This window comes from Vicugna pacos, chromosome 9 (genome assembly GCF_048564905.1).
Source record: "Vicugna pacos chromosome 9, VicPac4, whole genome shotgun sequence".
In the NCBI taxonomy this organism is placed as follows: domain Eukaryota; kingdom Metazoa; phylum Chordata; class Mammalia; order Artiodactyla; family Camelidae; genus Vicugna; species Vicugna pacos.
In genome coordinates this window covers 13,870,226-13,897,874 of record NC_132995.1, presented here as the reverse complement: position 1 = coordinate 13,897,874, position 27,649 = coordinate 13,870,226, and the positions used below count along the sequence as shown (strand labels likewise).

The 27,649-nt window shown below is 36.8% G+C and overlaps 4 protein-coding genes across 10 annotated transcripts in view; 2 read left to right on the top strand and 2 right to left on the bottom strand.

Moving 5' to 3' along the window:
• The window catches only part of LOC140698384 (zinc finger protein 568-like), a 125,386-nt gene that overhangs the window by 59,719 nt on the left and 38,018 nt on the right, over positions 1 to 27,649 (bottom strand). For all 7 annotated transcript variants that reach the window (XR_012076173.1, XR_012076170.1, XR_012076171.1 and 4 more), the window contains exons 2-5: positions 11,617 to 11,699; positions 7,168 to 7,294; positions 6,802 to 6,897; positions 288 to 332 (exon numbers count right to left, since the gene is read on the bottom strand). Coding sequence is in view for 2 of the 7 variants with exons in the window: in XM_072968716.1 (XP_072824817.1) it covers positions 288 to 332; positions 6,802 to 6,897; positions 7,168 to 7,294; positions 11,617 to 11,699 (351 nt within the window). In the remaining 5 variants the exon portion in view is untranslated. The remainder of the gene's footprint in view (positions 1 to 287; positions 333 to 6,801; positions 6,898 to 7,167; positions 7,295 to 11,616; positions 11,700 to 27,649) is intronic.
• The window catches only part of LOC140685404 (uncharacterized), an 88,261-nt gene that overhangs the window by 48,841 nt on the left and 11,771 nt on the right, over positions 1 to 27,649 (top strand).
• LOC140698557 (uncharacterized) lies at positions 13,254 to 18,828 on the bottom strand. Its single transcript, XM_072968855.1, has 4 exons — positions 18,743 to 18,828; positions 17,862 to 18,366; positions 16,562 to 16,633; positions 13,254 to 13,506 (listed from the first exon to the last, which is right to left on the bottom strand). Exons 1-3 carry the CDS (start codon positions 18,826 to 18,828, stop codon positions 16,619 to 16,621), a joined length of 606 nt encoding a protein of 201 aa, XP_072824956.1. The 3' UTR covers positions 13,254 to 13,506; positions 16,562 to 16,618.
• LOC116277566 (zinc finger protein 829-like) lies at positions 17,326 to 27,576 on the top strand. The gene is made up of 5 exons (XM_072968727.1): positions 17,326 to 18,329; positions 18,936 to 19,007; positions 22,303 to 22,426; positions 22,732 to 22,827; positions 27,420 to 27,576. Exons 2-5 carry the CDS (start codon positions 18,975 to 18,977, stop codon positions 27,518 to 27,520), a joined length of 354 nt encoding a protein of 117 aa, XP_072824828.1. The 5' UTR covers positions 17,326 to 18,329; positions 18,936 to 18,974; the 3' UTR covers positions 27,521 to 27,576.

Genomic DNA, 27,649 nt, shown 5'->3' with positions numbered 1-27,649 from the left:
ATGAGTTCTTTTGTGATGACTAAAGAATAAATGGCCATTGAAGTTTTTTCTACATTCAAAACTTTTCTCTCTAGTATAAAATTCCTGAGGGAATAAAGCATGTTGGCTAAAAATGGGCATGTGTTCATGGCTGATAATAAATTGCCTGAAATAGCCCTCCTGCTGTCCGTGTTGTCTCTCAAATTGACTTTTGCATTCCCAAGTATCTCTGAAAATGGATTTCTCCGGGTTATGGCTTTTAAATGGTTCCATGACAACCCACTGGGATGATTCTGTCTCATAAATACCTCTTTTTGGAGATAACTTCTTGGGCTCACACCTGGAAACCAAGTCTGAAAGATAAGAAACACATTTTAATTGCTGGTTTTGTATTACCAGCGAAATAAAATATCTCTAGTAGAAAGAGGGAGAATTGAAAAAAATTCACATAACAAATGAAAGCCTTGGGGAGCTCTCAAATACTATCATGAAACTGAGTGAAAAGAGGACAAGGAGATGCCGAGAAATGAAAGCTCATGCGAGAAAGTGAGGGAGTTAATTAACAAGTCAGTGGTCCTGAAATTTTGATCTACTTCAAAATCACCTTGGGAGTCTGTTGCAATTATGGATGTTTACAAAACATTATAGATCAACTGAATCAGAATCTACAAGATCTATATGTTTAAAACGCTCCACCAGGCCAAAGGATTATGTGATGGGAGACTACTAGTTGTCCCAAAATGCCTTAGTCTCCTTTTGGATGTTGATTGAATCTATGGTTTTCAGTTGAGAACAGGCTGCCTTTGCAGCAGAATATGCCATGTAACTGGATTCTACCTAAAGAAATGCAGGAGTATTGTGTAGTACCCTCTGAGAACTTAAAGAGTCAGCTGGCCCATGCCCTGCATGTGTTATTCTGCCACTTCCTCAGCAAAGCCAGCTGCAATGTGGACGTGATGGTTTTGCAGAGCAGAGCTGCCACTCCAGCCTGGATTTCAATGCAAGAGAAAATTAAATTTCTATATATATATAGTTTAAACTACAATTATTTTGGGGTCTCTGTCATATGCAGCCAAACCTATATCCAAACTAAAACAGTTTCCCATTGAACTGAAATTTTTAAAATCCACATGAGTCTTATACAAGGCCTCTGATTACCTATAAGACCTCTTTTTGAGTCCAATTCCTTTTTATTCACTGTGTTACACCATTAACTTCCTTTTAACAACTAGGACATTCCAAAGTCTTTCCTATATTAGAGCTTTCCAGAGGCTATTTCAGAAAAGAAAGTTTGAGAGTGACAACTAAATAAAGCATTCTATTCTAACACAATTTATTTTTCCATTTTCCTAGTGATGGACTTTGGGATGTTTCCAGTTTAGGGCTATTATGATTAGTACTGCTATGAGCATTCTTTGCACATTTCTTTTAGTGGAAATAGGACTACTTTTTGCTAGGTGTATATACCTAGGAGTAAAATTGCTGCATGAGAGGATATGCATTTGTTCAGTGTTAGTTGACACTATCCAAAAGCGTTCTAATTTACAATTTCATCAAACTCGTAAAGAGTTCCTGTTCCTCACATCCTCACCAACACTCATTATTGTTACTCTTCTTCAGGTGTCCTGGCAGATGTGTTGTGATACTGCATTGTGGTTTAACTTGCAGTTTCCTGATGACAAATGATGTTCAACACTTTTCCATATGTTTGTTGGCCAACTGGATGTCTTTCATAATTTTATTAATTTTTGTCCAATTTTATTAAATTTTTTGGTGGTAAAGTTCATATACCATAAAATCCACCATTTTATACATTTTGAAGTATTGCAAGTCAGTAACTTGTACTATATTCCCAATGTTGTACAAGACCACTAAATCCACAGCATTTTTATCATGTCAAAAAGAAATCCCATACCCACAGTCATTTTCTGTTCTCTTCCCCCGAGTCCCTGGCAACCACTAATCTGCTTTATGTCTCTATGAATTTATCTAGACATTTCATACAAATGGAATCATACAATACATGATGCTTTGTGTCTGTTCTCACTCAGTATAATGTGTCCATTCATATATCAACATGAAGTAAACTAATGACATTCATGGATTCCTTATTTAAATAAAGATTTTAAGAGCTCAGTAAAATTAAAAATAGATTAAAAAACAAAGCAAGCAGAAAAATTAGCTAAGTAGTAATTCTAGAAATGATAACAAGTAATACAAAGATATGTAATTAACAGCCGTATCTTGGCTCAGTAGTAACAGTATGTCAATGATAACAAAATAAGCAGTGAAAAATAAATTGAGTATTTATCTTTCTTGGTCTGTAGATACATATATCAGGGCAATCACATAATTGATGAGAGTTCTTTACTGGAGAATTTCAGCTGATAAAAGCAGAAGGAACCTCTAATAAAATAATGGATCTAGGCAATAATCATCAATGGCTGCTAAAATCCTTAAGGAAAAGGTTAATAAGTATCTTTAAAACAGGTGAATTCTGATTCACAACACATGCATCTGTCTCAACACATGATCAATCTCAGTATTTCTCAAAGTGACACAAACCAACATAAGATGCAGTAAGATGTACACAGCAACCATCAAATCCTGTTGTGTTCTGCTTTTGTTCTTTCATCATGGCTCACATACTGTTACCAAAATGATAATATTCTTTTCTGTATCATTGGCTCTATGTTGGTTTTCCATACTCTTGGAGTTCCATCAGCTGTGGGTTACTGAAAATTCAGATAACTGGATATTTTTAAACCTTTATATTCAGTTATCTTACAAGCGTCTGCTGGTAACTATTGTAACCTTGCTGCCAAGTTAGATGTAACCAGGCAAAAGGCAAAACTATAGCTTCAGTGGTTAAAGAAGGGATAAAGTTAAATTGCCAACAACATTTAAAAACATAAAAGAGGTCCTGCAGAGAATACAGACTTGTGGTTACCGGGGGGTGGTGGTGCTGGGTAGAGGGTGGGAAGGGATAGACTGGGATTCCAAAATTGTAGATTAGATAAACAAGATTACACTGTATAGCACAGGGAAATATACACAAAATGTTATGATAAATCACAGAGAAAAAAATGTGACAATGAGTGTGTATATGTCCATGAATGACTGAAAAATTGTGCTGAACCCTGGAATTTGACACAACACTGTAAAATGATTATGAATCAATAAAAAATGTAAAAAAAAAACCAAAACAAAACAAAACAAAAAAACATAAAAGAGGCCCTGAAAGCAGACAAAGATTGGAACTCTCTGACTCTATACTAGATAACCCACCAGGTATTTCACTAATCCTTTACAATCAGACATGCTTATAATTTTACTCCACAAATATGTCATGTTAATTTTACTCTCCAAATCTTTTGTTATTTTTTTTCATTTCCTAAGTAAGTCTTAAGATCTACAAATCTTAACAGGAAAACAGCTTTAAGCCCTCTTTAAAACAAACAAAGGAACAAACAAATACTTTCTCTATCTTGTTACTCCTTCTACAGCCCTTCTCTTAAAACTTTTAAGGTATTCTCTGTCTGATTCATTCATTTACTAAATAAATGCCTCACATGTAATTTAAGATTTCAACAATATTTCATGTGGTTCTGCTGTCTTTTTTTTAAACTCTAACTGAATCCTTCTGCACTTACTTTAAAGTTCTGTAAGTATTTTAAAACAACAAAAACAATACGAAAAATCTCTCTAAATATAGCTCTACATTAATCAATTCATGAATCATTTACATGAAGAATAAGACACAGACTTACTTTCTGTTGGTGAGTTAATAACTTAAGTCTCAGACATCAAAGTCTGAAAATATATACTATAACATAGTACTGTCTTATATGTTTTTAGACACCAAGTCACTCCAGTAGATGAAAGCAGCAAGTTAGCTCAGAGATGGGGAAGGATTTATTTAGGCTGGAAATGCTGGGGACCATTCATTAGAAACTGAGATCAAAGTTAAACAACTTCTAGAACCAAGACAGGTAAGAGCACTCATAAAAGGCACACTTCAAGGCAAAGTTGTGAAGAGTTTCACAATACTGGAGACATTAAAGACAACATATTCCAATCTTGTCATTTCTGCAGTTATATACTGACCCAAAGATATGAACACACCTATATCGTAAAGGAAAAAGGAGTCTCTATGTAATTAGAACCGTTATGTATAATGTTCAGTGAGGGCTGGAGAAAAGGAACCATGTAAAACAGTTCATAAGGGAATAAGAAATGAACAATAAACAGGAACTAAGGAGAAATCAGAATCCTTTAGAGAGGAGCAAAGAAGAAAGTTCCAAGAAGGTGATCCACAGGATAAATATAGAAGAGGACTTCGCTGTTTCAATATGGTGGAACTAAACATCTCTGTCTTTTCTCCTCTCTGCAAACATGAAGAAGAAACAGAAAAAGAAAGTACATCTTCAATAAAAGTAAGACAGCTAAACTCCAATTCCAGTGCATAAGCAAAGACCAGAGGACAGATTGAACCAAGTAGGGAAAAAGCCAGAGACAGTGGCTGTTCTCTCTTATCTCAGACAGAAAGAATGGTGAACAGCGTTCTCCACAGAAGGCACACCCTATGGGCAGAATGAATGAGTCATGTTTGGCAACAATGGGATCCAGATGTGTTTATAACAGGCGGGAACATCATGGTCTTCATCTGGCCCTGTCAAATGGTAGGAAAGAGCTAAACAAGGAGATGTGAAATAGACATTACTCTTGTACAAGTAGGCTGCTGGCACTGGGGTGCAGAAGAGATACTAAGTGCCAGAGGAAGCAAGCAACTGATAATCTCTGATTCAGGAGAAGTAAAGGGCAACCCAACTTTCAACACAAAACTCTGTGTGATAAAAGAGGTCAAATGAGCAACAGAAGCTTCCTACTAGCTCAGAGCATTTTTCTGGACAATCTTCAAAACTCTCCTTCTGTGAATAGTGGGTCCAGCAGGAAATAATCTTTGATTCAAAGATGAGGAATGATAGTTATAAAAGGAACCAGCATCAGATCTATGCAATGACACTACAGAAACCAAAACACATGAATATGTAAGTTTAAAAGAAACTCCGATATTGACTGATCAATAAGTCTCATAAAGTTCTAAAGTTTAAAAAAAAAAAAAGAAATCTATGGGCATCCAAGCAAATATATAAAGTCACCTATGAGGAGAAACAATCGAGCTTCAGATTTCTCCAAGCAACATTCAAAGCCAGGAGACAGTAAAGGACTGTCTAAAGTCCTTAGGTAACTGTCTACAAAAACGTCCAGGGAAGACAGTATGCTCAAGAATTACGTACACAGCCAAATCTCAGCTAAATAGAAAGGTTTTTTAAAAAGGCATTTTCTTACATGCAAAACCTCAGAGACACTAGTTCACACTAAATTACAAGCTCCATGAGGACAGGACTTTGTTCAGTACACTGCCATATATCTAAGCCCAGAATAGTACTTCATCCATATTGTTACGACTATAAATGTGGTTTCCTTTTCCTTATAACTTCTACTTAATTGTTGAAGTATACATGAACACCACTGATTTTTATTTGTTAATCTGATAACCTACCATCTCTCTGGATTCTCTTACTATTTGTTGCAGTTGATTCCCATGTGTTTTATGGGGATACAATCTTATCATCTGTAAATAAAGATGGTTTTTTACAGGGTCCTTTCCAGTTCTTCTGGTACTGATTTTTTTTCTCTTGTCTATTACTTAGGTATAAACCTTAATAAGAAATTTACAAAAGTTACAAAGGAAATGTTGGAAAGCATTTCTGAAGGGCACAAAAATAGACAGATCTGAACAAAGAAACAGATTATGTTCTTGGATAGAAAACTTTGACATTATGAAGATGTCAACTCTCTGAAAGTTAATTTATACTTCTAACACATTCCCAACAAAAAATCCAGCAGGTTTTTCTCTGGAAATAGACAGGTGAACCTAAAATTCATATGGTAAAATAAACAACTGAGAAGAGCCAGGACAACTCTGAAAAAGAACTGTATGCAACTGAGAAAAGAAAGGGACTGAGTGTCAAGGATGAGAGACTCACTCTTCAATGTTATCTTTTGGACTATTTATATTTTTAACCAACTGTGCATATGTTATATTTTCAAAAAAATTGAAAGGAATGAAAGGTGGGAATAAGCAAAAGAAGGCAACAATTTGTAATCCAGAAACTTTTAAAGTTTGGTGTAGGGGCGGTAAGGCTGGGAGGTTTAGCTCAGTGGCAGAGCTTAGCATGCACTAGGTCCTGGGTTCAATCCCCAGTACTGCTATTAAAATAGATTAATTAATTAATTAAATTAACCTAACCCCCTCCCCCCGACACAAAACTAAACAAAGAAAACAAAGCTATATGGGATTATGAGGTTTGTGAAATGCAATGGAAAGTGTGAATACTGTTACAAAACTGAGGCTTTTCTAAATGGGAAGAAGGTAAGAAATGAAAAGGAATCTAACTCTGAAACAACTCTGTTTTTAAATACTACACATCCACGAAATATTGAATGCATGAGGGAAAAAAAACACTATGAACACAAAGGAAAGAGAGAGCTACGGATCAGAGACAGGGACAAAATCCTGTAAATGAATTAGGGAAGTTTTGGTATCCTGAAATCAGATAGGGCTACTGGCCTTCTTAAATTTGAAAAAGGAAGATTGCTCTAATGTATGAATAGCATCTGAAAGCATCACAATGATCTAAGGCACTTTAGAAGACTAGGGCCTTTAAGAAAATCTTGGAAAATGTGAAATGGTATCAACCCCCTGAACAACTGTCACGTGGCTTTCTATTCAGACCTGCCTTTTCACTTACTTACCTGGATAGTGTCTTCCAAATATTTCCTCTTCTACCACCCATGGCTCCTCTTCCTGCTCCAACTTGAAGATCACATCTGGTTTGGGGACTTGATAGCCTATAATGGGAGACAGCAAAGGACTTGAATGTTAACGCTAGAGACAGTCATCTAGATTTTGGGCTAAGTCCTGGGGACTTGAGAACCTGTGAAAGGTAAGAATGGAGGAACTTCCACAGTGAGACAAAGTAATTAGCCTTTACTCTGAAGACGAGCACATACAATCACATGGAGAAAGGGAAGCCTAGTTAATGACATCAGGCAAGCTGAAGTCTTCACACATTGCAAAAATGGAAAAGAATCTATGTAAAGTTGCAAAGCTACCCTTACCCACTGTGACTAGGTTGCTATAGTTCTCCAGCATCACATCACGGTACAAGTCTCTCTGAGCAGGTTTCATTTGCTGCCATTCCTCCTGGGTGAGGTCCACAGCCACATCCTTAAATGTTACTGTTTCCTGTGAAAGCACAACCTTAATTAATCTGAAGCCATCAAAACTAGACACTATGGTCAAAGCTGTAAGAACTCATTTAGCTACTATCCAGGGATCAGATAGTGTATATCAGCTCTACATTTACCTAATTTTGTATTTATACTGTAGGAGAAAATACACCATAGTAGAAGTATCCTATAAGAGTATGTTAATTATTGAGTCAGCAAACTTTGTAATTCATCTGTTATGCAGGAAACTGGAAATGGTGGTCACTGATTTGCACTGGACTGTGACAGAGATGGAAGAGTTAGATGTGACTCACAGGTAACTGGCTTAGAACCAGTCCAAGCAATTGTGTGATCTAGTGAGAAAGAGAACACAGAAAATGTAGGGAAGGGAGAGAATTAAGGCAGGAGGAAGGAGGAGGGGTGTGAAAATTTGAATGTGCAAAGTTTGAAATTTCTATAGGACTTTCCAGATGGAAATGTTCCACCATGCAGTTAGCAGTACAAAGAGGGGAGATGACAATTTCTCAGTCCATCAACCTAAAATTGGGAGCTGAATGCATGGCTAAAGGATATGAGGGGTTGTAGAGAACATACACAGTGGGTAAAGGGCCAAGGGCATTATCAGTAGTAAAGCATCAAAGAAAGAGTCTCAGGTTTTTGTTTCTTGCTTATTGTATTACAATCACAGGATGAGAAAACTATGAGAGTGGTATAATAGAAACTAAAAAACAAATGATAAATTTCTGGAAAAGAATGTTACTTGATCACAAATATCTAACTCTTCCTCCTTATTTAAAAACTTCAATATCCAAATAAGGAAATAAAAATATTTATCTATAAAGCCTCTAAGAAAGAAATGTATATCCCACATTTGGGAGAATATTCAAGACATAGTATAAATAAGATAGAAAAATGAGAACTACCAATGAAAATTACCAAAGGCTGAATCACAATGAATGTTTCTGAGAAACTATCTCTATGATCTATGATCATTACTACCAACAACATCATCATCATTGTCTCTATTGAGTACAAGCAGTTAGAATTTCTTTAGATATATTAACTTTCAAAATTCACCTAATAAAGTTATGAAGTAGCTACTATTATTGTCCATTTGAAAGGTAAGGAACTCAGGGTTAAGAGTAACTCTCCCATGGTCATAAAGCTACTATGTGGTAGAGCTGAAATTCCAGCCCAAGCAGTGTAGCAGCAGAGTCCATATTTTTATCCAACACATTGTACTTCTCCAAGTCAGCAGGAAGTCTCAGGATCCCACAAATATCCCCCAATTCAAGACAGATAATTGGAAACACAAGAACTCCTGCACTCAAAACTCACTTTCTTGCTATCCCACTCCTGGGTGTGTTCCAGAGAAAACTCTAATTCAAAAAAATACATGCATCCCAATGCTCATAGTAGCATTATTTACAATAGCCAAGACATGGAAGCCATCTAAATGTCCATTGACAGATGAATGGATAAAGATGTAGTGTGTACACACACACACACACACACACACACACAGACACACACAATGGAATACTACTCAACCATAAAAAAGAGTGAAACAATTCCATTTGCAGCAACATGGATGACCTAGAGATTATCATACTAAGTGAGGTAAGTCAGACAGAGAAAGACAAATATCATATGACACCACTTATACGTGGAATCTTTAAAAAATGACAAATGAACTTGTTTACAAAACAGAGACTCACAGACACAGAAGACAAACTATGGTTACCAAAGGGGAAAGGGGTGGAAAGGGATAAATTGGGAGTCTGGAATTAGCAGATACAAACTACTATATGCAGAACAGATAAACAACAAGGTCCTACTGTATAGCACAGGGAACTATATTCAACAGCTGCTTATAACCAATAATGAAAAAGAATATGAAAAAATATATATGTGTAGAACTGAATCACTCTGCTGTTCACCAGAAACTAACACAATATTGTAAATCAGCTATACTTCAGTTAAAAAATACTCCAAAGCTATGAAAAGAAACTATCTCTATAACTTAATACTAGGAAAGATATCTTAGAAAAGATCAACATTGGCAAGTCATGAAAGAAAAGACTAGTAAATATTAATGTTGCATAGATCAGTTCAAAGAGTGCTCTTGGGATGAAAGACTGAAGTTCTCCATAGGATGTAACAGTCACTCAATAGTGTATGTTATCTTGAGGAGACAGAAGATTTAGCCAGTCGTCTCCATGATTAGTGATGAGGGAAGGTAAAAATAAATGTCTCCCAAGTTTAACTATAACTACCAAAATTAATATTGGTATTCATTTTAACTGAATTCTTACTGGATGCACGTATTTATCATATGCTAGATGTACTATCCAAATTTAAAGTTTCTATACAACAAAAGATACATGATAACATATAAGTGACAAGGGGGGGGTTATAGCTCAGTGGTAGAGTGCATGCTTAGCACACATGAGGTCCTGAGTTCAATGCCAAGTACTTCCTCTAAGAATAAATAAATACATAAACCTAATTACCTCCCCCAACCAGAAAAAAATATATATAAGTGACAGATTAGAAAAAGACACCTGCATAAATTCTAATACTGAAGTAGGCATTCTTAAAATTCTTTAGTTTCAAGTAGAAAAAGGATTAACAACATAACATTATTGTAAAAGATTTTTCTAGCTACTATGTAGTCTATTCAAATATAAATAAAAGCTGCCATGAATATATTTACATCCATATTCTAGAATGAATTTAGGTCTGCATTCCCAGGAATGTGGGCAGTCCATTTCTATTCGACAGTCCAGAACAAAACACCTGGTTCTGGTATCTGAAAGGAACTGCATGAATTCTTTGAAAGTAAGAGTGTCCTATTTGTAGAGCACAACTTCTTATCTCTAGCTTTTTATTCTATAAAGAAAATGCACATGTGAACTAATTATTTGGAATCCTCTCATAAAAGATGGTCATTACCTGCTAATTCAAAATACATCTAAAAATGTATCTGCAGATCTTAATGGTCTATTTCTTTGTGACATTATTATTTAAAAATATTTATTGGCCATCCGCATTTTTTCCAACTACTTCCCCATGTCCTTCACCTAATTTTCTATATTCTTAATTATTGTTTTAAAGAATTGCTAGTATATTTCTGTATATGTACTATAAAAAGTGTTTCTAGTTTTGCCTTATTACAGTATTTATGGGAGTTTTACTGAAGACAAGGCTTAATTTTGCGAACCCAAATCAGGCATCCTCTCTTTTATCTTATCAGTTTTATACGTTAAACTAAAAAGGTAGGTCAGTAAATACAGCCAACACATCCAAAGATCTTTTCAGGTAGGAAAGATTTATATAGCTAATAATTAACTACATCTATTACTTATGGAGCACTTACTATGCACATTTAACCCTTCCAACATTTTTATGGGATAAGTATTATTATTATCTCCATTTACAGATGATGTAGTTTAGACCAAAGAGATTAAGAAACTTGCCCATAATTATGCACTTAGTAAACTGCTGAGCCAAGATTTGAACCCAAGTCTGTCTAGGTCCAGAAAACCACTCTGCAGGAGAAAAAACTGGATGAGCCACATAATCATATGGTCAAAAAAGTGTGTTTCAGGATGGAAAAGATAGGAGCTGAGGAAAAAGAGGCAGTAAAGTGGTAAATATTTAAAATACAGGAGTGTGAGGGATTCCAGTGCTGGAAACAAACAAACAAAAAAATCAAGAGCAGAGGAAAATGAGTCATTCTGCAAGAAGATGAAGAATACTGCATCTTCTGAGACCATTAACAAACATTTTAAGAGTTGTAGATACCAGAACTGTAAGATTTTGCCATAGAATATTAGTATATATTTTAGCTCTACTTAAAAAATTTCAGCTGAAGAAAACATACATGTAGTATCATTTGAAAGTGGTGTTCAATTTACTCTTGAATATAATTCTAGTTTTTAATCTATGGCCAAGATGTACTTTTTAAAAATTGAGGTTAAAATTATAAGAATTATAGAGTTACTCTGGAATATGTACCAATGAAACACTTTTCTTTTTCTTGAATTGTAAGTTTTTCCCCATAAACAGTGCAAATTATGGGGTGAACTTTATGTCTTATTTGGTTTTGCTTCTCCATATCATAAATCAAATTTGAACTCAACTTTAATTAAGTCTGAATGGACCTATTTCTGCATAGCCATATCTCACATTTCCCCTGGTTCTGATTTTCTAGCCACATTTTCCCTCACCTTGATTTTCAATTCAGTTGTTATCCAGCTTTCTAGTAGGTTAACGTAAGCCACTGCAACTGCATTGTAAAATAATGCAGGAAACAAGTAAATGCTTAAAACGTACAAGAGAACTGGTCATATCCTCTTCCAGAGAACTAGTCATATCCTCTTCTTCCTCAAAAAGGGCACAGTCCAGATAATGCCAAGCTGAGGAAAGAGAAATAAAAAACAATTTACTTCAGAGCTTCAGATAAAGGAATATAGAAATCTTCATCACCAGCGCTAAGATCCCCTATAATGATCCTCAGAGCTCTGAGAAATGTTCACCACCACCAGGCTATAGAGACACTGAAATATACATAGATGGCTTGTAATTTAATCATATAGGGTCTGATGGTAATTTCTGGAGGGCTAAGTATAGGATGCCCAATGAATCCATTGACACTATAGTATTTCTGTAGGCTCCTGCTATATTATTCCTAATAGGAGATTGATCTTAAGTATATAATAATAAATACCACAAAGATTTAATGATTAAATTATTTATGAAGCACTATAAACAATTTGGAAAAAAATTAATCACAGACCGGTTATAGGCATTATGGAACAGTCATATGATGGAATGAAATGCAGTTATAATTCTAATGTCATTTTAAAATAACTTATTACTTACCCTAAAAAATTCAGGGCCTTCAGGTTAAAAATGGAAGACTGAATACTTGCATTTATTTCTGCTCTCTCCAAAACACAAGCAAATAAAAGTAACAAAAGAAAATGAATCTCACAAGGGCAAAGAATATAGAAGACTTTAGCAGGTAAGAGATGTCAACAAAAATTTTGAAAGCTAGAGAGCCAGACAGATGCTTGGTGTCTAACTTAGAGAAAGCTAAAGCTTAAGTGAAGGTGAGTGAGGAAACCATGGCTGAACAGTCCAAAGGCTCAGGAATGGAGCCCATGGCTATTTCTGCAGGCAGGAATTTGGGGTGGGACTGAAAAATTGGGAACTGAATGTAAGGTTGGGTTGAAGCAATGTAGAGAAAATAAGGGAATTAGGTGAAAGCTGTCATATTGAAAGATGAGATGCTCCCCTGCGAACTTCTTCCTTTGCCTCCCAAAAGCAGGATTCTGGCTTATCCTCCTCAAACAAAATCTAGAACTTCTTGCTGGGGAAACTGACCAGCCCAAAAGAAAATGTATGCAGATCCTGACATCTGGTCAACATTCAACCTCTAATAAAACACTATTAGAAAGAAGAGCAAGGAGGAGAGCGGGTTGGGGTGGGCTGGGATAACAAGGAAGGGGTTAGGTAGAAAACAGATACTTCTTATCTCCACTGTCAAAAGTCAATTGGAAATACCTAAAACAGAAATCAAACATTAGTAGTATGAGGATGTTATTCAGAAAAGCAGAGATGAAAAAAAGTTCAAAGTGGTTTGCCTGTGGGTGGTGGGAACAGGGGATGGGAAGGGATGGAATAGGAAACTTTTGTTTATGGTTATATACTTTACAGCGCTCTTAAAAAAGATCTACACGTATTTTAAAAAATAGAAATTACATTGAAATTTATTAAAAAGACAATAGTCAAGTTTATAAAATAAAAAACAGACGTCAACCATGCACAGCCAATAACTTGTGAACCTTCTTGGTAGGAGTAATGAATTTCCTAATTCTTTTTACTCTCTCTGTCCATGAATGTATGGCCTCTCTCCTAAACTGCCCACCTGAGCCACCTCACCTCGCCTTTCCAACATCTGCATCAAACGCTCCACTGTCAGACAGCTACTGCTGATCTCTGAAGGTTGAGCTGTCACTCAGGCCTTTCTCACTCTAGGCAGAGGAGTTAAGATAGGTGCAGGTCCAGCAATTCCAGGGTTCCCTCTATCTCAGGACTCCTCAACTTCTGGGGAAGGTCTCAGGTCAGGAGGTCTTTTTCCATAATAGTTACCTGCTCTTTAGGGTTCTTTCAACTCACATCATAGATCTGTCTTATCTTTGTGGAGCCAGGACCTGTAGGCTTATGATACAACAAATCAAATTCAACTGAGGTCTTCCCACTGGATCCCTGTGGGAACCACCCTCCAAGGTGGCCCTGAATGATCACTGTTTTCTCGTATTCATGTCTTTCATACACCCCTCCCACACTGAATAGAGTTGATCTGTACAACCAATAGGATATTGCAAAAATGACAGTGTATGACTTTCAGGCCTAAGTCATAAAAGACATTGTGGTTTCTGTCTTGCACATTTTTGAGCCATGTACTTAGAAGGAAGTCAGCCACCATGCCAAGAAGACACTCAACCAGCCCTAGCGAGACGCCAGCAGCCAACACTAACTTGGCAGCCCTCTTGGAAACAAATCCTCCAGTTCCAGTTAGCCTTCTGATGACTGCAGTTCTGCCAATAACTTAACTGCGACTTCATGAAATATCTCAACCAGAATATCCAGTTAAGTCACTCCTCGCTACAAAAACTGAGATAATAAATGCTTATTGTTGTTTAAGCCACTAAATTTTGAGGTACCTTATTACACAGTAATAGATAACTGATACAGTTCCAAATAATTAGCTTCCTTGTTTGTAATTCACATTGCCTGTTGTCACTGACCAGAGATGCTGGATGCAGAGACAGCAGGAGTCTGGAAAACTCAAAAGACTCAGCAACTCAGGTTGAACCAAGTGCTCAAATAGAGACACCAAGAGTTTAGAAACAAAGTAAATACAATAATGATGTTCACATACTTATCTGCTCCTCAAATATATTTTGTGAGCAAAGGAACAGGCCTGATGCAGTGACAGATAAAGAGGTGAATCAAAAAACCCAAGAATTGGAGTAAAAGAGAGTTGCATTAAAAGTCCAGCTCTTCCATTTCCTATCTATCCTGACAACTTGAGTAAACAAGAATTGCAATTTATAATTCCCATACTCTTCATTTGAAATGAGAATTATACTCATGTCACATTGATAGCTGATGATAAATAAAATGGCTATTAAGAAATATTAATTTATAATTTATGGTAAAAAAGATACACAAGAGAGTAGACTAATCCTTGCCCTGAATGACAGAACAGAAACAATAAAATAGAAAACATTCAATTATAATAAATTTTGAGAAGTATTATGCATGGGATATACTCCTAATATCTTTTACATAGTTTCTATTTTTTATGGAAATTATCACTAACAAGTTATATAATTTATTTATCATACATATCATTTGTCCACCCCCTCATATAAAGTCCATGAAAATAGGGATTTATTTTTGTCTGTGTGCCACTGATAGAAGATGTTGCTAAAGTGGTACAGCCACTAGGGAAAACAGCATGGCAGTCAAAAAATTAAGAATTACTATATGATCCAGAAATTCCTCTTGTGGGTATATACCCAAAAGAACTGAAAGCAGGGACTCGAAAAGCTGTTTGTATACCCCTGCTTATAGCAGTATTATTTGCAATAATCAAAAGATGAAGCAACCCAACTGTCCATTGACAGATGAATGGATAAACAAAATGTGATATATACATACAATGAAATATTATTCAGCCTTGAAGAGGAAGGGCATTCTGACACAAGCTTTAATATGGATGAACCTTGAGGACATTATGGTAAGTTAAAAAAAACAGTCACAAAAGGACAAATACTGTATGATTTGCTTACATGAGGTACATAGAGTAATCAAATTCAGAGAGACAAAAGGTAGGATGGTGGTTGCCTGGAACTGGAGGACAGAAGGAATGAGGAGTTACTGTTTAGTGGATACAGAGTTTTTGTTTTGCAAGATAAAGAGTTGTACCGATGGACAGTGGTGATGGTGGCACAGCAATGTAAATGTAATACCACTAAACTGTACACCTAAAAATGCTTAAGATGATAATTTTTTGTGTATTTTTTAGCTTTACTGAGGTCTAATACACAAAAAACTTCACAGATTTAATGAGTATGTCCTGATGAGTTTGGACATATACATACATATGTGATACCAATACCATAACCAAGGTACTAAACATATCCATCACCTCCAAAAACATCCTTGTGTTGTTTTGTTTTTTTCAGTAAGAACACCTAATATGAGATCTACTCTCTCAACGTATTTTAAAATGCACAATAACATTTTGTTAATATATGTACTATGTTGTCCAGGTCTCTAGAAATTATTCATTGAACATAACAGAAATCTTGTACCTATTGGAAAACAATTCCTCATTTTCCTCTCCCTCCAGCCCGACAACCACCATTCTACTCACTGCTTCTTTGATTCTATTTTAGATAACTTATGTAAATGGAATCATGTAGTATTTGTCCTGTGACTGGCTTATTGCACTTAGCATAATGTTCATGTTGTCACAAATGGCAGGATTTCATTCTTTCTTAAGGCTGAATACTATTCCATTGTACGTATATGACACATTTTATCCATTCATCTGTTAATGGATAGATGTTTCCACATCTTGACTATAGTAACTAATGCTGCAATGAATGTGGGGGTACAAATATTATGATAGTACATTTTATGTGTTATGTTATCTGTATTTTAATACAATTGAAAAAATACACACACATACAGGACCCATGAACAACACAGGTTTGAACTACGTGGGTCCACTTACATGCAGATTTTTCCCAACAAATACGTATTACAATACTACACGATCTGAGGTTGGTTGAATACGCAGTTGCAAAACCTAAGATACAGAAGGCCAACTGTAAAGCTCTACTTGGAGTTTTGACTACAAGGGGAGGAGGGGGAGTGATGCCTCTAACTCCCATGTTGTTCAAAGGTCAGCTGTATATACTGAGCAAATGAATTACTACTAATTTCAGGTAATTAAAATTAGAAGAAGGCAATACATCAGTCAAGAATAACATAGAAATCGGTGGGTAGTTTGGAGTTCAAGTGTTCTAAAACCTTAAGTTTGGGTTTTGTTAAATATGCACGTTAAAAATTCCAGGATAAGAAACCAAAGCAGTGGAGAGAGAAAGGGGATAAAGGTAAACCTGCACAATAAAAAAAGAAGCTAAAATAGAAATTTTTAAATCAACAATCACAATAAATGTAAATGAATTAAACTCACCTATTAAAATAATAGTCTAACAGGATAAAAGAGGGGGAATGCCCAGCAATATGGACTTTACAAGAGACAGACCTGAAGTATAAAGACAAACAGAAGGGGTTGTAAAATGAAATTCCTGGAAAATACAGTAACAAAACCTGAAAAACGTATTATCAGACTAAAGACAACCTGGACTAAAAAGCAGTCACCAGAATAAAGAGGTATGTTTCTTAATGTTGTAGATTGGAATCTTGGTCCCAATTCCTCATCTTACCTCTAACAGGATTATACATTCATATTCTTTACCGTTTAACTTTGCCTTGCTCTCTGACTGTGGGTGTAATTAATGTTAAGCTTAGGCAGGTTACCAGCTTTGGCTAACGTAGTAGTATATTTGGGAGCAGAGGTTTTAAGGGAATTTTATGATCTATCTTGTGCTCTGGTGATCCACCATGAGAAGAACATGTCTTGGTAACCCCTGTCCTTTTAGCCTGAGCTGCAGAAAGAACACATGTGAATCAAATCTAAATCCATTCTCCAGCCCAGCCACCCAGCCAAGCCCAGACTAGATACGCTGAACACAGAGAACTCACAAACCTGTGAACAAGAGAATAAATGCTTGTGTATGCCACTCAGTTTCAGGGTGGTCTGTTAGGCAAAATAAAAATAACTAATACATATAATAAAAGAAGCCACAGGAAGATTAGATCGTAAATCTGGCGGGGAAAATCACCAAGGGAAACTGGAACGCAACAGAACAGGGCCAAGAACTGCTGGGGGTGGGGGAGGGGGGATCGCAGCAAAGGATATTATGAGAGTGGCCAATGGGGAGAAAGGACCACTCGAAACCAAACACACAGATGTTTTTCAATTACCAATTATGCCAAAGGCTACTCACAAGTCAACTCAGGTAAGAACCACTATCAGTCACAAATATCTCACCACACTCACAGACACTGCACAGCTGCCTGACAGTCACAGACACCACACACGTTGTCATAAATCACAAACATAACCATAACACAGACATTCCATCACAATTACTCCATCACACTCACATCATCACAATCACACGTACACACACACAGGATCACAACCCCACAGATTATTATAATCACGAACTCTCCACGACAGTTTCTTGTTCTAACAACTCCAAACACTCTCCCGGAGCGTATTCCCACCCCGCGCACTCCGCACAGCCGCTACTCCAGACACTCTGGGCCTCCTCTAAGGCTCCGCCCCGTCAGCGGCGCGCGCTGGTGCAGCCCAGACTGCTTGAGCCCCTCCTTCAAGGCCCGCTCCGGGGACGCGGCAGCGTCACCTGCCGGAAACGCCCGAATGCGCATCTAGTGCGCAGTTTCTGAGAGGCCGGGCGAAGGCGACCCGCAGGAAGGCCCGGGCCAGGTGCCGGTAACGCCGAACTATCCCCCCACGCCCGCCTCCCTACGGACGTTCCGCTACACATCACCTCCCAGAAGGCCCCGCGGCCCGAATCAACTTCCGGCCAGAACCGAGCAGGCGTTTCCTGTACGAGGGAGGGGATGAGCCAGGTCCGCTCGGGAGGCTGAGCCCAAGCCGGCCAAGCTACCGCGAGACGCAAGTCTGGGACCTGACGAGACTCTGAGAATTGCAGGAGCCGTCGTTTCGCGTGGAGCCAGCCGGGCGCTGAGGGGAACCGGCCGTGGGGCTGGCTGTGGACCACATTTCCCAGAGGACCCAGCGGTCCGTCGCTCTTCTCGCAGGAACTTGAACTTTTCGTGTTGTCTGGCGGGACCGTTAGATCCGCGAGGTGAGAGACCGTGGGCTCCTGGGGAACTGGCTCAGCTCTGCAGGTTCAAACCTTGGGGGACCTGAAAGGCCTAAGTTGAAGAGACCAGAGGCCGACGCGAAGCTGGGTCCTTGAGCCTGTGCGGGCGGAGCGACATGGAAAGAGGAGGTTGTGCGGCCAGTGTGCGGACATAGGATGCCTATCGTTGTGGGATTGTGACCCCGCGGCACTGGGGTACCTGCGACTCTCAGAGTGTAACTGTATGTGTTCGTGGGGAGTTTGCATCTGTATTACGGCTCTGTGTGTGTGGGTGTGGAGGGCGTGTTCCCTTCTTTTAAGTATGACTGCGCCTAATGTATGTGGCACAGTGTGTATGGGTATCAGGCGCCTGTCAGCTGTGCGATTGTGATTCCAGAACTCTGTCCCTGGGAAACCTCTGCTGTCCTCGACAGCAGTGACCTCCGCCTTTTCCTAAGACACTAGGATAGGACAGGATGCCCCATGTTCCTGTAATCTCCATTCTCTGGGTGTGTTGCGGAGGGCGGGGGGCTGGGGCTGACCTCTGACCTGACCACTTTGAGCAAGAAGAAAAACCTGGTGTCTCAGAGTTACTTTCTCCTCTCCCAGTTCTACCCTTCTCCAGGTGAGGCGTAGAAGAGGGAAAGAATGCACGATGAACTTCTGCAAGCAGTGTCCAAGGTATGTTGGGGTTTCCTCTATGCTTTCCTTCTTATGAAAGTTAATGCTTAATAAAGATACGTCATTTCATTATAGGTTCCTATAATTTTCCCACTGGAGGGAAGGATAGTTGAGCCTGCTATTGAAGCACGGTAACTCCCATACACCTAATGTTTACTTGATTGGAAAACGGCTTCACTTCCTTTTGCCGAGTTTTCTTCTTTTTAAATGCAGTATTATGATTTTAAAATAAAAGCATGATTATTCTAGAGATTTAAAAAACACAGAATTACCGAGAAAAAAAATGGGACCACTTAAACAGTGTTAATATTTTGGAGTATTTTCATTATTTTTTCAAAATCAAATTATACTTCATTTACCATTTTATATCCTTCAGTTTCTCTAAATAAAGGGTCATTCTCCTTTGTCGTCAAATGATCTTTGTAAATACCATTTTTCAAAGATACGTATTATTTTTTGCATGAATGAGTTATGGTTTATCGTTTCTTCAGATCAGTGTCAGACATGAAATGTTTAAATATTTATTTTAAATGTGTATTTATACTAACACATATACATACATTCATACAGGTTTGAGTTTGGATTTCCATGATTAATAGTGAGGTTGAACACCATTTCCTATTCTGTTGGTTATCAGGGTTTCTTCTTTCACGACATGCCTGTTCAAATCTTTTACACATTTTACTCTTGGATTATTGTATTGATTCATGGGAATTCTTTATGTAATCCGGATATGGATCCTTTATTGATTATATTTTTCTACTATTCGGATTGTTTTGTCACTTCCTTTAAGGTAGTTTTATGAATAAAAGTCCAAATTTTTTAACGAAGCCAAATTGATCTATTTTTTTCCCTTTATGGTTGTTGTTTTTGGTGTTTTATTTAGGAAATCCTTCCTTGTCCCAAAGTTATGCAAATAATCTACTATACTTATACTTACAGTGATAATTCCATTTATTTAACCTAGTGTTGATTATTCTAGCTCCTCCTTTGAGGTAATTTGGCTTTTCTTCCTCTGGCTACTTTTAAGACTTTCTCTCTGTTTTAGGTTTTCTGTAATTCTAGTATGAAATGTGTAAGTGGGCATTCCTTTTTATTTGTCTGCTTGCAATTTGTTAAAAGTTTTTGAATTTGTGGATAGGTGTTCAGGAAAATCTTCAGCCATCTTCATAGATTGGCCCTGCCTCATTTTCTCTCCTCTTCTTCTTAGGCTCTAATTACACATAGGTTATAATTTCTCACCATTTTTTTAAATCTCTTAATCTCTTTTTGGTTTTTAGAGTTAATACTTACAGCTCAAATCAAAGCAATATTAAGCAAAAGAACCTTGCTTTGTCACAGAAGTGGGTGGAGGACATGGCGGGTAGCTAGAGTTTTTGGATTTTTTCCTGTAACTAGTAGAAAAAATATCTTTATTCAGTTGTGTTTCAACACTTCTAATCTTGGGGAACTCACCAAATCATAAGGCTATTCATTTTATGATTCGATTATCTGAAAATTAGAGTGTACCAAGGTAGAGTACTCAGAGTAGGAACAGTGTTTTCTGAAGGTATAAATTTGGAGCTGAGGAACTAAATTTGGAATTCTCAACTTAAAAAATGTGTTTGATACAGAGGCTGAGAAAATCAGGATGAGAATCAGTCTCCAAGTCTATTCTGCTTAAGGCCTTTCTGTCTGAATTTCTTCAGAAAAAGGCTAAGCCTTTTCAATCCATTTTCCTGTGCCAAAGCCCAGACAGTATCTGATTCCCCTCTCCCATCAACATCTAATTACACTCATCATCTCTATAATGAAGATTATTGCCCACTATTAATGGGAATAACTCTAGGGAGGTAGTATACTGAAGTGGAAAATAAATTTTAAAAGGAATAAAATGAATTTTATGTTCAGTAGCTAACCTTTTGTTTAATCAGGAATATTATGAAACATCCTCAGTAAATTTGGAAAAAAGACAAGGGTATATACCATTGCCATTGTTATGTAACATTGTGCTGTAGGTGTTAACCAAAGCACTTAGACAAGAGGAAAAATTAGGTTAAAAATTAGAAAAGAGGATGTAAGATTATCATTTTCTTCAGATGATATGACTGTGTACCTGAGAAACCAACTCACCTTATAACTAGTACTTTGAAATAAGCAGGACTCCATAGAGTCAAGCAAAAGAATTTATTTTCCTATAATTTCCACTCTCAACTCTATGGCTAATTGTTTTGTTGCCCTGGATAAAAGCTTGTGCAGTCCCTATAATTGTTTTGATCACTTTGGTATTCTTTGGTTATTTTCAGTCACCAGATCAGTCTCGTTTTACTAATTATAACCTCTAGTTGAGTGCAATAATATGGAAGTTTCATTCAAAGCCTTTTCTCTGAGTTCAAGCTTGCTTCAAGCTAGAAGCTTGCAGTGTGAAAAGGGAAACATAGTAAACTTCATTGTTTACTCAACCTGAACTCTTTCTTTGCTCAGCGGTCAGTTTCTTTCCCCCAGTTCTCTGTCCTCCTGTTCTTAGGTGCTGCTTTCTAGGTCTGCTGCCAGAATATGTCCTGGAACTAGACTTCTACAATTATACTGGACTTTGTTCACTATTCTCATGTTAGTTTTCTAGTTTCTGAATATGATACCTTTCATTTTCTTAATTTATAGGCCAGTAGCTTCCTAAAAAAGGCTATGTAAGAGATAATTTTATCATTCATTCTCTGCAGATCTACAATTGTCTTGATCTTATCTTTACACTACCTGGGTATTTAATCTTGCTTGGTATATAATCTTCATACTAGTTTTGGCTGGGTATGGAATTCTCAGCTGGAATTCATTTTCCTTTGTAACATTAAAGGAATCACTTTGTTTTCTTACTTCAAATGGTGCTGTTGAGAAATCCATTGCCATTCTGATTCCTGAAAATTTTTATGTGATCCACAGAAGCTTTTAGAAAGTTCTGTCCTTCTCTAATATTCTGAAATTTGACTCCAAAATATATCTAAGATATTTTTTTAAGTCCATCACCTTTTTTCCTCTCTTGGGGCTTAAAGGGAACATGGGGAGGGGAAGGAACCCTCATTTACGCAGACTTTACTGTGGCCAGGCACTGAGCTGCATCCTTGCTATTTTACCTCATTGGAAAAGTCCACTCTATTTGCACATTCCTAGACACATCCCTCTGTACATAGGAGATATGTCTTGACTTATATAATTACAGCCCCTTCAATTTTCTTAGTAATCTCTGTGCTTATCTGTAGAATCCTCTGCTACCATCTTTTCCTTCTCTCCTTCCATTGTGAAAACATGTTTGTTGTTTCAGGGGTCAGTGATGTTCAAGGATGTGTCTGTAAACTTCTCTCAGGAGGAATGGGAATGCCTGGACTCTGGTCAGATGAATTTATACAAAGTGATGTTGGAGAATTTCAGCAACCTGGTTTCAGTGGGTAAGGATAACTATCCCCCCAAATTCAGAGTCTGCCCTTGGGAATGTCTCCTTTCTCCATTGCTGAATTGTTCTTTTCAAGTAACCAGCTAAATTTCTGCTCCCTGTTCCCCAAGGAATGGTTGAGTTGGCATGGAATGGAAGAGGTGGAAACAGGCAGCTCCAATGGGCCGTGGCTGAAGCTTTATCTTCATCTTTCTCTGATTCTTCCTATAGTGGCATCTCTTTCTCGATCATCAAGGGACAGGATCTGATTTCTGGGACACCAGCAGCATAACAATGTCCCGTATCTTTTCTTGTGATCAGGACTTTCCAATTCTAAGCCAGCTGTGATCTCCTTATTGGAACAAGGAAAAGAGCCCTGGATGGTTGACAGAGAGCTGACAAGAGGCCTTTGTTCAGGTAAGTGAGAGATGATATAGCACGAGCAGAGCCTTGAGGAGACATTACCTACAAGATGTTATCAGGAAACTCCCCTCAAAAACCCAAGGCCTCTTCCATAAAAAAGGTATCTTGCTTTTTTCTCTTATACTTTCCTCCCAGTCCAGTGTAACAAATACCTTCCTTCTTCATTTCCAAGACAATTATTCTGCCGTGTTTTAGATTTCATTCTTTCATAGGATCTGCTGCATTTAGACTTGTATAACAGTAGATATTCCCACCCTGAGTAAATATTCCCACTCATTCCATACCCAGCCAAAGCTTGTGCGTGTGTGTGTTTTCTCTTCCTATACTGGTTTTTGTTTTGTCTACTTTCCAAGTATTTGTTACCTTCAATAACCAGTTTATCCTGGATTTAGTAGTTCATTCTTTCATGTATTAAACATTTGGTTATTTTTACATTAAAAAATTAATATATAACATACATATGGAAAATACATGATTATGATCATATAGTGACAAATTATGCAAGTGAATGTGTATCAATATAACCACCACTTCAGACAAGTAATAGAAAATTACTAGCACCCTTTCTGCCCTTTCCCAATCACCAACCTCTTTGTTTTCCCCCAAAATAAACACCATCTTGACTGCCACCTCCATGAATTAATTTTGCCTGTTTCTGAGCTGCATATAAGTAGAACCATACAGTATTTATTATTTTGCCTTTTTTTGTTTTTTCTCAACTTTATGGGATGTATCATCCATGGTATTGGATATAGCTGATGTTAGTTCATTTTCATCACTATGCTGTATTCCATTGTATGGATATATTTTATATTATATATTGCTAATTATTATAAATAAAGTGTCCTTTCTGCAATTGACAGTTGGGTCAGTTGGGTTGTTTTCCAGTTTTTAGCTATTTTACATAATGCTGCTGTAAACATTCTTTTGTTTTGAGGGGGAGAGGTAATTAGGTTTGTTTATTTATTTTAATAGAGGGACTGGGGATTGAACCCAGGACCTTGGGCATGCTAAGTGCACACTCTACCACTGAGCTATACCCTTCCCCTGTTTCTTGTACAGACCTTTTGGTGCATATATGTACACATTTCTTCTGGGTGTATATCTAGGAGTGGAATTACTGGGTAATAGGATGTGTGTTTGTTCAGTTTTAATAGATAATGCCGGTTTTCCAAAGTCATTGTACCAGTTCATACTTCTACTAGCAATATGAAGGAAAGTTGCATTGTTCTGCATTCTTGCCAATTCCTGATATTGCTGGACCTTTTAAGTTAAGCTGTTCTGGGGTGTGTGTGTTCTGTGACTTGTTTAAGTTTCTTGGGTTGTTCATTGGGTTGTATGTCTGTTTCTTAGTGATATTCTGTATATGAGCCCTTTGTAAATATTATCTACCACTCTGTGGCTTATTTTTTTATTCTTCGTGTTTTCTGTTGATGTTATTAATTTTAAGTAGTCAAACTTATCTGTCTTTTCCTCTATAGTTGTTACTTTTTGTGTTCTGTGTAGAAATCGTTGCCTACCCCAAAGTCATGAAAATGTTCCCTGTGTTTTATTCTACTAGCTTCATTGTTTTACCTTTTACATTTAGATCTACAGTTCCCTGGAGATGATATTTGTATGTAGTGTGAGGTAGGGGTCAAATTTCATTTGTTTCCATGTGACTATCCAATTGACCCAGCAATGTTTATTTAAAAGACTTTTCCCCACTCCCTGTAAGGCTACCTTTGTCATAAATCATGTGTCCCTGTATCTGTAAGTTTGTCTCTGGACTTAATTTTGTTCCATTGGCTTGTCTACCTTTGTCTCAATACCACACTATAATAATACTGTAGCATAAAACAAGGCTTATTATCTGGTAGAGCAAGTTCTCCTGCTTCTTCTCTTAGTATTTTGCATTTTCATATAAATTTTAGAATCAGCTTATTAATATTCACACACATAAAAATAACTGCTGACATTTTGATTAAGGTTAAAATGAATTTATACATCAGTTTCCAGAGAATTAATATTTTAAGATAGAGTCTTCTAAATAAGTTTGATTTTTCAGTTTGTGCAGGTACGCTGCTAAGTGTTACATAGTTCAGAAAATATGTAGACTTATTAAGAAACTCATTGTTTAAAGTGGAAGCTAGAACATTTTTGTAAATACACAAAGTAGAATTCAGCAAACAAGAAGATCAAACAGGAAGCTCAGAAAAAAGTTATAAAACAGTCAAAAAATTTAGAAGTGGAATTGACTGAAGTAGATATTAATTGCTAGATCCTTGGAAGTAGACGTCATCTGTGGAGATAGTGTTGGAAATAGACCATGCCTCCACTGAAAGAGAATTCTGTATTCAACAAAGCTCTGGGAACCTAGATAGGGGTTTCTGTCAGTCTCCTTCCTTGCCCTCAGTAGATCTCAGCTAGCCTTAAGTATTTTATTTTCCTGTGTCTCCTCTTACTGTTTTTCCTCCCTATCAGTTTGCTTGTTCACTCCCTTCACTGTCTTCCTTTGACCCCATACTTTTCCACTCATGGTCTCTGTTTATTCTTTTTCCACTTTTGTATAATTAATTAAATTTTCCTTTTTACCAAAGTAGTATAGTATAGAATTTAAAATCACATAGTATTAAAGAGCTTATATTGAAAAACAGCAGCCCACTTTTTCCATCTATACATTCCCATCCCTACTGCCCCAGTCCCTTCCATCAAAGTCAACAGATTTTCAACTCTTAGCTTGAATAATTCTTAAACTTACCTTTATATTTTGGATAGTATGCTTATTTTGTCATTTTGTGATCTACCAAAGTATCAAAGTATTTCTAGATCTCTTATTCTGGTAGGACTGGGCTCCCACAACCACCACACGGTTCTTGATTATATAACTATAGTTTATATACTGATTATATAAATATTGTTATAACTTTCCTTTGTTACCTGCTTAATGTGTAGCCCCATTTTTGATATGTATTACTTTAAATTTCATTTTAGTTTTTATTTCCATTTGGATATCTTTGTTAAATAGTAGTTATTTAGGACTGTTTTTACATAGTTTTCCCAAGATCAAATGCTAAATTGAAAATAAACCCATCAGAAATATTATCTGGTTTGTTTTATTTTAAATATGACAAAACTATATCCCATTACATCTCTGCAACTGTTGTTTCCAGATAGTCTTAACTACTCATATTATAATTTTTAACCACAGAAAATTGTGGGACGTAGATAATTGAGAACTGTCAAATGTAAACATTTTAACAAACTAGAAGGGTTCTTAGCTCATGTGATACCAGTCTCCAAAGCTACCTACCTCCCTTTTAAGCCCTTATAAAAGGGACAGAAATTAATGTGTTTGTTTATAATACCCAGAGGTATAACCACTCTCTAACATAAAGAATAATGAGGTATACATATTAAATAGTAATGGCATATATGTTAAAACTATGCATGGAGACCAATGTTTTTATATTTTACCTTAGAAATCATTCAGATTTCCAAAGATTATCCATTAATTTTTCTTATTTAATAACCAAGGTCTTAACTAAGAATCTTCAGTATTATATTTAAGCTAACACACTCCAGAGCAATACAATTACTTTTGATATCAAAAAGTTTGAAAGGATTATAACAATTTAGTTTAGCACATAGTTTTATAGTTTTTATAACCTAAAATCTTATGTTTTCCACTGATAAAATCAGAATGAAAATATATGATTATTTTTAAACCAAAATTATTATGTCAGTCTCATTTATCTAAGGATTCACTTTGAACCCCAGATAACTGGAAGAGATTTCTATCATCCCTGCAGAAATCACCATAAAATTAGATTCCTAGTCAGTATAACTTACCAGCATTGTACAACCCAGAACCAAAACTAAACTTGGCCCTAAAAAAAAATCCAAAACATGTTGGAGAGAGGATAGAGAGAAACAGAGTGAAAGAAAGTAGAGTTTTACTGCTGCTTGGGATTTACTGAGGCAGCCAAGAAAAGAGTACATGCTGGGGCTGAAATAGCCCATGAAGTCCACTTCTCAAGTCACACAGTATAATTGACTCATATAGGTGAATCCATTTGGACATCTCACTGGGACCTTCAGAATTGTCTGAGAATAACATTTTCAAAGCTTTTCAGAAGTATAACTTTTCATGAGTTAAACATGACTCTTGTAAATATGTGATAAGCACATTTGAAAGGTTTATTTAACTCATTCATGACATAGCCAGAGGCATAATCAAGCCTAGTTCAGATTAGCTGGGAGAGACTGACTGAGTTCATGTTGTACCCTAAAGAATGAATGCAGGAATAACATCACTAAGTTGGATCCAAGAATGAATTACTGTCTTACAGGATAATAAGACCATAGCCTTCAGGCTACCTTTTCCACCAGATAAATCATTTGTAACTTAACTAATTTTTTAAAATTAAAGTTAACATCTAATTTTAACAGAACCTTGTCCCTAATGAGTAGTAAATAGTAAGTGAAACCAAGGTACATTACCCCAGAGAATGAAATAATCCCTGAATGGACCTGATAGGTGATATACTGGTATGACACTGAAGAGGCGTGTAATGTTTATCCTTTTGCGTTACTTTCAATTTTAGATACGTACCCCAAAGCGGAGCAGATGTGTTCCTGTGTAAGTAGTACCAGAGGGCTATACAGAATGGCAACACCACTCAGTGCTTTCATCAACAGGACTTAAGAATTTGTGTCCCCACCGAGAGTTGCCATTTTCCAGCTTTCTACTTTCCCAGGTCTAGTAAGTGAAAAGTGATATTTCATTATTGCCTTCACTTGCATTTCTAACTGTTAGTAAGTATGAACATCTGGT

Coding starts and splice junctions, on each gene's coding strand:
- LOC140698557 (XM_072968855.1), bottom strand. CDS start 18,828: ATGGAGATTACAGGAACATGGGGCATCCTGTCCTATCCTAGTGTCTTA. Junction 18,367..18,742: donor TGCTGTCGAGGACAGCAGAG/GTTTCCCAGGGA, acceptor TTGAACCTGCAG/AGCTGAGCCAGTTCCCCAGG.
- LOC116277566 (XM_072968727.1), top strand. CDS start 18,975: ATGCACGATGAACTTCTGCAAGCAGTGTCCAAG. Junction 22,427..22,731: donor CAGCAACCTGGTTTCAGTGG/GTAAGGATAACT, acceptor TCTTGTGATCAG/GACTTTCCAATTCTAAGCCA. Junction 22,828..27,419: donor GACAAGAGGCCTTTGTTCAG/GTAAGTGAGAGA, acceptor TTTCAATTTTAG/ATACGTACCCCAAAGCGGAG.